Source organism: Sprattus sprattus (assembly GCF_963457725.1).
Source record: "Sprattus sprattus genome assembly, chromosome: 7".
Lineage (NCBI taxonomy): Eukaryota > Metazoa > Chordata > Actinopteri > Clupeiformes > Clupeidae > Sprattus > Sprattus sprattus.
Window position 1 is genome coordinate 7,486,709 of NC_137926.1, and position 11,635 is coordinate 7,498,343.

The 11,635-nt window shown below is 43.4% G+C and overlaps 1 protein-coding gene across 1 annotated transcript; it reads right to left on the bottom strand.

Moving 5' to 3' along the window:
- Window positions 1-6,274: 6,274 nt before the first annotated feature.
- ptges (prostaglandin E synthase) lies at window positions 6,275-10,374 on the bottom strand. Its single transcript, XM_080842545.1, has 3 exons — window positions 10,262-10,374; window positions 9,722-9,804; window positions 6,275-7,321 (listed from the first exon to the last, which is right to left on the bottom strand). The coding sequence occupies exons 1-3, from the start codon at window positions 10,367-10,369 to the stop codon at window positions 7,072-7,074; spliced, it is 441 nt and encodes a 146-aa protein (XP_080698671.1). The 5' UTR covers window positions 10,370-10,374; the 3' UTR covers window positions 6,275-7,071.
- Window positions 10,375-11,635: the final 1,261 nt, after the last annotated feature.

Sequence of the window (11,635 nt, forward strand, 5' to 3'; positions counted from 1 at the left end):
GCAGCTTCCGTAGCAAGCTGCTATGCCCAGTGCAGGAGGTCTGACTTCACTTTCTTGACATAGTGCTGATGCCTAACCTCTCCACTTCTCTCAGCAGACACTTGATGGCACAGATCCAAAGGCAGACGAACTTCACGTCTACTGAACTAATTAGCAGGTAAGGGGAAAACCCAGTGGCATCATTTCAGGTGCAATTGTAGGCGTGCACCAACTGACTGATCTGCTGGCTCCACATACCTCTGCTTCTGCTTTGGATCCAGTGTGCGCAGCATGGAAAGAAGGGTAATTTCCCGATCCCACTCCCCATCTCTTCCCCAGCTCTTCCCCAGCTCATTTCCTGTCAAAAACTTCAATATCCTAATTGATTAAAGGCAAGGAGCCCAAAAAAAAATCTTGGCTCCACATGCTTCTGCTTTGGATCCAGTGTGCCCAGCATGGAAAGAAGGGTTCAATTAAACCTCCGTGCCGTATGGCCTTTGAGCTTCACTGTATTGCAAACTGTCCATCATCTGCAGTTTAGGTCCCTCTCGGTAAAAAAAAATATTTTTCAAAGTCAGGCAAACGATATTGGAGCTCAACGGATCCTCAATATCCTATCTGATTGAAGGTAAAAATGATCCAGTGTGCCCATCATGGAAAGAAGGGTCCAATTAAACCTCCGTGCCGTATGGCCTTCAGTTTGCGGCTCGCAAAAGCAACTGATCGTACCCCCTCGAGGTACTCCTGATTTAACACGGCCCTTAAACCAGACTGGTAATTACATGCAAGACATGGTGGGGTGGTGGGGTCAGCGAAGGCAAGAACTGACGCGTGGGTCAGGCTCTGAAAGATCTGTTCAAATGCAGGTAAACTATAACATCGAGCACCTGCATGTGCCAGACTGTTTTGTCCATGAGCCCAGGGAATGTTGCAGGAGCTCTTGTTACTCCTTGTGGAATCCTTTCACACTGATAGAAATCCCCAATATGGCTAACCCACTGACTGGTCGAAGGGGAACGTGGGCCAGGTGCTTGGTGTACCAGCTGTCAAAAGTGATGATCACTTGAGATCCACTGTCAATCCACAGGGCTGCACATGTCTTCCCCTTGGTCCTCTCCTGCTGTCTCTGCCTTTGCGCTGCGCATCAATTTTATTTTAATTTTTTTTAAGATTTATTTTTGGGCTTTTTATGCCTTTATTTGGATAGGACAGTTGAAGATATGACAGGAAGCGAGGGGGAGAAGAGTTGGGGAGAGGATTGGAAAATGACGTCAGGTCAGACTTGAACCTGGGGGGCTAGCGCTGCGCATCAATTCACATTTGGACAACCTTCTGTGGCTCCTCAGGAGCTCTGCACCAAGGGGCAACACACCCATCCTCACCACAACGGCAGCAGAAGTAGAGCAGAACTTCACTGGCCCGTCTCACTGGAGTCTGCTGGTGAGTGGGCCACTCAGTGGTGGCTGTGGCTGGACTAACAGTCATGGCTTGAAGCTGCTCTCTCAACTTTCTCAGCCCTTTTTTCAACGTCTTCACATCCCTACTATGTCTCAAAGAGGTCATTATCTGTTGAGTGAAGCGTTTGGCCAGCTACTGTATGCATTGGCTTCATACTTGTATGCATTGGCTGAGTTTCAAAGTGGCTCACTCCAGCCTAATGGGGTGCAATGGGGTATGTTATTTAACTCTCACTGATATATTCTATTTGTTAATTGACAATATAAATAATAACTGTGGAAAAATGTTTAAAATGTTTTTTTAAATTTTAATTAAATTCAATTAAATTATTTGATATAGTGCCAAAACAATCACATGTTCTCGAGCCCAGGGCCTGAACCCCCTTAGAGCAAGCACAATGGAGACAGGGGGAAAGGAAAAACGTCCAGTTAATCAGCAAGAAACCTTAAGCAGAACCAGAGATAGGAAAAGGAGGGTGGGATGGGGAAAAGGAGGGTGGGATGGGGGGGACAATCACAATCATTTGAAAGAAAATGAAAAAGAACCAAAAGAAAGAGATGATTCATTATATCCTGGAAAAGTGAAGACAAAAATAACAGTTTGGCTCTCTGGCCGTCTCTCGATTAAACTCCGACAACGCCACCCACTGCTCGTCAGATAAGCTCTTTTTTCCCCCTTTTTACCTGACCCTGAGCCAATCAAAATACAGAAGTCGTGACAGTTGTGCATAATGGCCAAACACTAGCCAGATCATTAAGTAGCAACTGCTTTAAAGGTGCAATCCGCGATTCTGGTTAAAGGTTGTTGATATTTGCGCTTAACAGCCAATCAAATTGCACCCCTTCGTTCTGTGCTCCAGCAGCAACATGTTTATTGGCTGGAACTGTTTACGGCTCAGCCCGAGCCACTCTATTTGTTTCACATTTACAGTGCCAGGACTGTGCACAAACACCTAAGCACACACACTGACTGGACAGCTAGAGGGCTGTGAGGAGCAATTCACTGACTAAGACAATAAGTGTATTAGATAAGAACTGTGGCCTGCACCTTTACGGTTCAATATGTTGTCAAATATTCAATTATTTTCAGATCTAATATTATAAAGATGTAACCCTAAAGATGTAGTCCTGTGTCTTAATTCTTTGTTTCTAAGCAATGAAATGCTTAGAAAATGACACACACTTCTGCCCCCTGCTTTCAGATTTACAGAATTATTATTATTTTTGTAACTTTAGAAAGGGTTTTGTTTTTTGCCAACTTAAACTATTTTACCAGTTCAGGTTGTGAATCTGCATTTAGAAGATGAAACAGGAAAAAAAAAAGTTTGGCAAGGTCTTTGGCCGGGTACCAGCATTTCGTCACCCTCCTCCAAACATTGCGCCTTTAAAAATACTTGACCCTCACACACATGTGGGCATACACATTCACCCACCTAACAGAACAACAAACACTCTTGTTTATGTTAAACACACCGGATAGCAAGACTGGAAACAGTAAAATAATGACTTCCTTTTAACCATTCCAAAGGATGCAGTTTTGTTTCTCAAACTTTTACGATTTACGTTGTATTGTGCAAATGTTTTACTGGGGTCAAATAATCCAGTCCATTCCCCCTCTCATTTTGTTTTGTTTAGCTTTGGCCTGTTTCCATGGAGACCTCAGCTGAAGCCAGGCCGGTGGTGCTAATGCAGTCTTTGGCCTCTGTTGAGTAAATCAAGATCCCAAGCCAACTGCCTTCCTGACAGAGCAGTTTACATTAGCGGTAAAACAGCTTAGATAATACCAGCTTGCAGCAACAGCGACCTACCACAGGACCACACAACGCATTAAAATCACACCTTTCAGGAAGGAAAGTGGGAAATGGTTTGTAAAAAAAAGTAAAATAGGTTTTTTTCCTGCATTCTGTAAACTTGATCAATCTTTCTCACGGCAATGAGGTCTCGCCTCTTGAACATCTAAAACCCTTTATCTCCTTATTACTCTGTGCTGACACATTTCCCATCCATGATAGACTTGCTCTGATTAAAAAATAAAAAAACTCTTTTAGTCTCAGCCAAGTTTCCATTTGACGATAATATCCGTTTGAATCAGTTCATGTCATTAGTGAGCTGGAATAATGCGTCTGAAAGGCTCCATAGATAGTTCAGTCCAGAGTCAATTAAGCACGCAGCCTACGTGCCACATTGCCCATCACCATGTCCATGTCCATAGCAGGCTATAGTGACTACACAAACCCCAGGTCTGTGCAGAACAGAGGCCAGGCAGTTCAGCACATTTTCTAAAAAACGTTTCCAAACTTTTCAATGGGTTCTATTGCAGCTGACCAGACCCAAGCACAGACAGCCTAAATGCTCACTGGGTTTACTGCTTCTTTGCCCTAGTCCAAAGTTGTGTGGTGGCCACCAATAGAAAGTAAAGCCTTCACTTGGGATCTTACTGTCTGTGCCCTAAAGACACTGAAGCCCTAAAGACACTTCAGATGAAAACAAGCATCATTAATGCTATTAATAAAAAAATATAATTTAAGATGGTCATTTATGAATGAAGATATCCTCTTATGTTCTACCCAAAAGCCGAAACATTTGCAGGAGTATAGGGACAGTATGTCACTGTATCTTCCCATTCAAATCCCCACTGATGGCAAAAGATAAATAATGTACTGTACATAGATGAACTGGCCCTGTTTTTTAAGGGGTAAGAATTCTTTCCCAACTTTAAAATGAAACAATTACCAAGTAACTGTTGTCATTCGAACACACCGACTGAAACCTTTATGAAAATTCTTAAAATTCCAAGTTAAAAACATGTTTGAGCTTAGTCACGCATTTCAAGAACATTTTGTTTGAATGAACACTTATATACAGTAATATAAGTAAATAAATACATTTTATTTCACAAAGACAAGGAACAATCTGCATTGGCAACAATGACGACATACGATAGGCCTATTGCTTTTAGTGAACGTCGTTGCAATCTGAGCAGCCACAAACCTTTTCAGTGAACTTTACACCCTAATGCACATGTGAAGAGAGAACTCTAATCCACAAAGAACAGAGCCAGAACACTCAGGGCTATCTGTGTTAACACCATACACCTACTATCACCATACTCCTACTATCACACTCACACTCACACACACACACACACACACACACACACACACACACACACACACACACACACACACACACACACACACACACACACACACACACTCACACTCACACTCACACTCACACTCACACGCACACGCACACGCACACGCACACGCACACGCACACACACACACACACACTCACACTCACACTCACACCATACACCTATTGGTTTGGTCAAACATGATGACGGTGAAATTAATCAGGCAACATTCTGTCTGTTCTTCTAACCTTACTTCCTATTTCCTTTTGTTTTTAGTGTCCGACTTTTATGTGCAGATACACACATACTGTGGCAAAGAATTGCCCTATACATACCAACACACACACACACACACACACACACACTCACGGGCACACTCAGACACACAGAGAAAGAGAGAGAGCCTATGCTGTCAGTCATAGCAGGTTAGGGCATGTTTCCCATCATTCATTCTAAGACTCCACACTACCACTCACTCACTCACCTGCCTGGGGATAGATGTACCCTTTAACCTTAATTGATTTTCTATTGACCAAGCATTCTTAACAGCCATCTCATCGTGAGGGCATAACATTCATGTTATAACGAGGTGTGATGTGGGAGGGCAAACAAACATGACCAATGGATGATCTGCACCGCCGGAAGGTGAAGACGGGGTTAATATTTCCCTGATCCTGCTCCATAACTGGCAAAGGTATGCTGGAATGCCGGCCTCCTCGTACGTCGGTGCCGAGCCACCGAGACAAACAGTGGGGGTCAAAGTGACCCTTTCATCCAGCTTCACCGCCCAGCCATGTGGAAAAGATTCTTCTTGACAAGTCTCCGCACACTGTGTTCACTTTCGTGAATGCCCACCAACCCAGGGCTAGTAGCAGTGTCTAACTACTGAAAAGAAAGAGCTGGCACCTCGACTGAACATTCCAATTAGGAACAGCGCTCTTATGAAACACACACCAACACACACACACATGCCTATGAGCTATGGTTTATGCATCATGGTGCACTGTATCCTAAATCATTCTTATGACCCCAGAAAAAGACAGAGAGCAAAATAATTTTCCTTTCACTTTGTTAAATGTCATTTTTTATTTAAATACCTATGTAACAGGAGCCATTAGTTATCTTCACGTTCAACACAATTAGGCATAACAAGGTAACTACATGTTTAAAAAAAAATTAAAATAATTTAACTTATTTTATTTATACCACATAAATACATTAATTTAAATGCAGGATGATTTACAGAATAAGTTCAGTCTTTTCATTTCTTAAATCTTTCACAATATGAGGCACAGCAGAGGTTGAGTGAAATGGGAATGGTATTGAAAAGGCTCAATTCTTCATAACTGAACCACAGACGATAACACAGCGAAATGAACATCAATATTTTGCAAAGTAAAGAGTTTCGGTATCCATTCAGACACAGCACGGTGACAGTCAGGCCCATTCTTCTGGGAGGAATCCAAAATGGTTCATCCAAAACCTTACATGGCCTTTCAGTACTGTAGGCCCAGCATGTAGCCTATGACCACCATAGCTGTCTCCAGTGATCCAGTCTCACGTCATGATTACAGCCAGTCAGCAGAGGAAACACGTGTGTGTGTGTGTGTGTGTGTGTGTGTGTGTGTGTGTGTGTGTGTGTGTGTGTGTGTGTGTGTGTGTGTGTGTGTGTGTGTGTGTGTGTGTGTGTGTGTTGTGTGTGTGTGTGTGTGTGTGTGTGTGTGTGTGCGCGAGTGTGTGTGCGTGAGTGTGTGTGTGTGTGTGTGTGTGTGTTGTGTGTGTGTGCAGGGAATGAGGTCTGAATGCTCCACTGAAACTCAAAGGGAATTCTTCACAGGCCAAACCAAGCAGCCCCACAACACAAAGGCAGGGGGTTAGGGGCTGTGTCAACATCTCCAGTAGGCTAACTGGCCATTTATGGGCTTAGTGAGTTTCCATAGCAGGGTGGGTAAGTGCATTGTAAACAGGTTGACAGGAAACACATGGTCATGCTGGCACCTTGAAGAACATGAACTCCCAGTTCCCAGTCTAATGACTGGTTCGGAGTGCTGAAACACAAATACTGTGGTGTAATTGGAGAGGATTAAAACGACCTTCATATCTATTGCATTGAAGCTACGAAATCTAGAAAAAACAAACATCTATCATTATATTTTCTTCAAATGACCTGTAGGGACTCTTCATACAGCAGTGGTTGATATACTGCGAATGTAGCTAACATCACAGGCTAGCATAATCACAGGTCTAATAATGGTAGCAAGATCTGCTGCTTCGTAGTCTGGTGAAGTGTCCGACCACTGGGGAGCTCTTCAGATTATCATCCAGCAGAACTGTTGTCCAATCAAAGATGATATTACAAAGGGTGTGGGATCGTCACTGGTAGTCCTCCAATCAAAGATGTTATTACAAAGGGTGTGGGATCCCGTCACAGGTAGTCCTCCAATCAAAGATGTTAGTACAAAAGGTGGTGGGATCCCGTCACAGGGATTTGAGATGTCATGCGTATGCAGCGACAGCAATGATGATCTGAATCGCCATGGAGACACACGGCAACTGGCCGATGATGTAGGACAGCGACCGGGTCGGCGCTGCGAGAGCAAACAGGTAGGCGAGGGTGTGCATGACCCGGGCCAGGAAGAAGACCAGGAAATGACCTCTCGCCACGGACAGGGAGGGACCAATCATGGAGTAGATAGCGCCCAGGAAGAGGAAGGGGTAGATGTTTTCCATGTCATTGCGATGTGCTCTGAGAATGAGAAGAAAACACAAGAAAAAAGAAAAGAAACATCACAAGTTAAAACCTTGTCAAGAACAAGGTCATCCAATTCCAAGACACCAACGCTAGATCACAGCAGTAATTCAAAAATGCATAAACATTAACAAATGCAATGTTCACTATGTACACACAACATTTTCACCACAGTAATCATTCAATATCCTCATTTCAGACATAAGCAAGATTTCCAAATATTTAGCCAGTGAAAGTGTGAGGATCTAAGCAAGTTTCTTTTAGAACTCCTCTCATAGACAGTGACAGTTCAGAAAGTGAAACATATACACTGCGTCCTACATAAACTCTTGGATCCATTTTTGTTATATAAGGAATACACACACACACACACACACACACACACACACACACACACACACACACACACACACACACACACACACACACACACAGCCAGGGTAACATCTGGTTTTCATTTCAGAGTTGTGAAACGGTGGGGTGTGTGACTCAACCTGAACAGAGGCCAGAGCAACAGTAATATTCCACGCTGAGAATTGTACCATGGAGTACCATGCACCAGATTCACACACGCCAAAAAAAACCTACAACAATCTAAAACGTCAGTCATATCCTGCCGTGCGTAAGCCTGATGAGTGGTCCACACTGACCCAGGACCAGCAGTGAAATTCCTGCGTCATCCCAGAGCTCTTTCACTTTTACGGAACAACCCCCCCCCCTCATGACCTTCTTGCCATTGCGATTCCTGAACCGCCTAGCCTGCCCTAGGTCATTATGTCCAGCTTCCTGTGCTCAAGAACACACTCTTGCGGAACCTTGTGTGGAAACACACTCTCAGCTTCTCACTTTCTCTCTCAGCTGTGCTTATCTTGTTTCCCTGTGCTAGTCTATCGGTCTCCATACCTTCCCCACCATACCCTAAACATTCCATATGCTCTCCTCTTTCTGCATACGCCTACTACACCGATATTACAAATGCACAGATCAACCAAACGGATTAAACATCAACACAGTCACCTCTACGGTATGTTTTCACATTATTCAGAAGTACTTTGGATGGGAGCACTTCAAACACACTAAGCTATGCTAAGACACTTCCCTTCATCCCACTCTGGCCGACACGTTTCTGTTCAGACCTGTCAGCTGTAATCTGCCTCATAGCACAACCTGTCTGCCTTGCGGGGAAAAAAAATGGATGCCGGTTATCGCCGGAGTGATATCAATCTTCTTTCCTCTGCACATGTCTGCCCAGGAAGCAGGGGGCCCCATTGTACTAGCCCTGGCGAGACCTTTACTTAACAACACCTCTGGGCAATAACCTCCCCTGGTCCAGACAATGCCTACGATACCCTAGAGAGGTAAGTTTCCTCTCAGTAAGTATAAACTAATATTATCATAGCCAGAAACTGCTACACCCTGCAAATCCATTGCAGCATGTTTACACCTAGGCACAGGCATACCATTGCATGCACTCATGTCATACGCATACATGGATGCATAGAACAGCAATAGTGTTTTACATGCACATGTTAACACAGATTTTCTATCTGCCTGTCCTTCTCTCTTTCTCTCCGGCTTCTCAGAAGTAGGAGGCACTTGGGACCGAGAATGAGCAGAGATACTGATTGGTAAAACAGGAACACCTGCAGAGGTGCGTTTTTTTCATTGCCAGATGTAGTTTAAATCAAGAGATCACTTCAGCGCAAAATTGAAGACTTTCAATGTTTGTTTTGCATGTCAAGCCAAGCCAATGCAATATCTTCCATGTTTATGTTTCTGAGTGCTGTGGTGTGTTTCTGAGGGAGAGTTTTCAGTGGTAAAAAAACAGATGTCTGCCTAACCCCGCCCCCCCCTGCCTTAGAGGTCTTTCTCCTGCATGCTACGACAACACATGCACAGCACACACTCCCAGGAGAGCAAAAACAGATGTACAGTAAATAAGGAATTCTCGAGCCCAATGTCAGCCCCAAAAATTAAAATCTTCCCATTAAAGCAGCAATACGGAGTTCCGGAGTTCCAAAACTAATAAGCTAACTACCTAAAAGGCATGCAAAAACCTTGCAAACACCACCAACTGTCCAGCTGAGACTGATAGAAGCTTGCCAACACACCAACTGGTGTCTCTTGGCAGTAAAACTGGCAATGTCATGTGTGTGTGAAAGCTTATCTCCCATTTAGCAGGGTGTTCCAGCCCGTTACACAGAACTACATAGGGCATATCTTGGATGGCTCGTGGGGAAGACACCTGTCCTTCACATGACCATATGCTATCAAAATTAATTTGAGGATGGTACCAAAATGAGTTGCCTATAAAACCAAACCTGAAAAAGTGTCAAATTGTTGCATAGTGTTACTTTAAGCTGCAGCAACATTTGTTCCCATTTTCAGAAAACCCACCTCATACACCGTTCCACGTATGGATCTTCCCGGTAAAATTCTAATCCTCCGTGCCTAAGAGCGTCCTCTGGGTTTGCAAAAGCCTGTCAAAGAGGTAAAGAGGAACATTTTGCTAAGTTTTCCTTTAAGCCACTAAATCACCATGATAATTCAACATTACATTCAGTACAATGGAAAAAAATAATTGTTTTTGGTAACATAGGCTACGTATACGTATACGTGATTAAGTAATAATAATAATAATTCATTTTATTTTTAACGCACTTTTCATTCACAGGAATCTCAGAGTGCCTACAAGTGATTAGTTAATTGAAGGGGGGAAATGTAACCATTTACTTCGGATTGATAACTGCTTGTAAATTCCAAATAAATTAGGTTTTTGAAGTTGTCATCCAGAAAGATGAATACAAGAGAAGAAGAAGAATACCCTTTTACAATATACACATCTATTCATAATTTAGGGTTGTGATATTATAGTTTTAACAACATGCAACGTAGGGAGGTTATAGTTCACAAGAATAAAATTGCATGATATCCCACCTTTTTCCGCAGTCGTACTTGTCCAGTAATAACTGCCAGTGTGTACATCTTTAAAATGAGCATCGTTCCGTAGAACACAAAACACGCGAACACCTCGTTCCTTAACATCTTGACCGAAGGCTACAGGACTTGAAGTGATGACGCTCCGTGAAGCGCACGCTCTTTATACGCTAACCGCTGGCACCCCAAGGCATCCTCATCGTCCCCACAAAGTTTTCCATTTTTTTTTTTCAAAGTCATCCATTTCCTGTTGCGAGTAAGCAATTAGAAATGGGTAGGGTATACATTTACACAATCTGCAGTTTTAATACGGATTTCACTGTTGGCTAAGCATGTCTTAGGGGGTTGCGCTTGTTGTGTAATGTGGACTTTTACTTTGGACACGTGCCCAATTTTATGATGAATCATGACGCCTCAATACAAGCACGGCAGTGAAAGTGAGTGTGTGTGTGTGTGTGTGTGTGTGTGTGTGTGTGTGTGTGTGTGTGTGTGTGTGTGTGTGTGTGCGTGCGTGCGTGTGCTCGCCTACGGTCGTTGCTAGGAGTTGAAAACGTTCATGTAGGGGGGGGTCCGGGGTGACACGGATACACAGGACATGGGCATCGCCAAAGGGTACCCATAAAATCGTGTTGATAGTGGAGAAGACGTTTACAAGTTTTTAAAGAAAGATATGGGTAGACAGGCAGGTCCATTGAGTGCGGTCTGGAGATCGATTTAAGATTGGGATACGATGTATTACAATTGTGTCCAAAGATTTCTTTCATGGAATCCACCTTTACCTTGCTCAGAATTGTCAGAAACATGAAATAACTTCCTTCACCTCCCCTCAGGCTTCGCCTTCGCCTCGTTGCATTCATCATTCTTCTTTTAAAAAAGCTTCTTAGCCATCCATCCAAAGCCATAGCCATCCACATTTTGCTATTGCAATTTGCTAGCTTGTTACCACCTGATACCACCAACGACAAGCTCTGTGACCAAGGTTTTCATTTATTAAACATTGTGTACGCACAGACCTTCAGAGTTTATAGGCTGTTCTGATTTATAAAACCGTGTGGTGCACATCTGTACACAATCGTCTCGTTTTAAAAAACAACCTGCATTGAAATTTGTGCTTAAGTGCAGGCCTGTCACACTGCTCCTATGCCGTGTTCCGATATCCATACCATTGCCATTGAACGTATGATATGCAGAAAAGGGCTTTGGTCCAATAACTCCCGCGAGTCGACAGGTTACAGACCGCACAGGCTTCTAAAGAGTTGTGATAGCCCAGTGAATCAATGTGCTGCTGTCCCTGGTCGATAATCAAAAACTTTAAAAAATAAATAACTGATAATATCGGCCCCAGATTATGCCAGATTAGCAGTTCAACCCTGC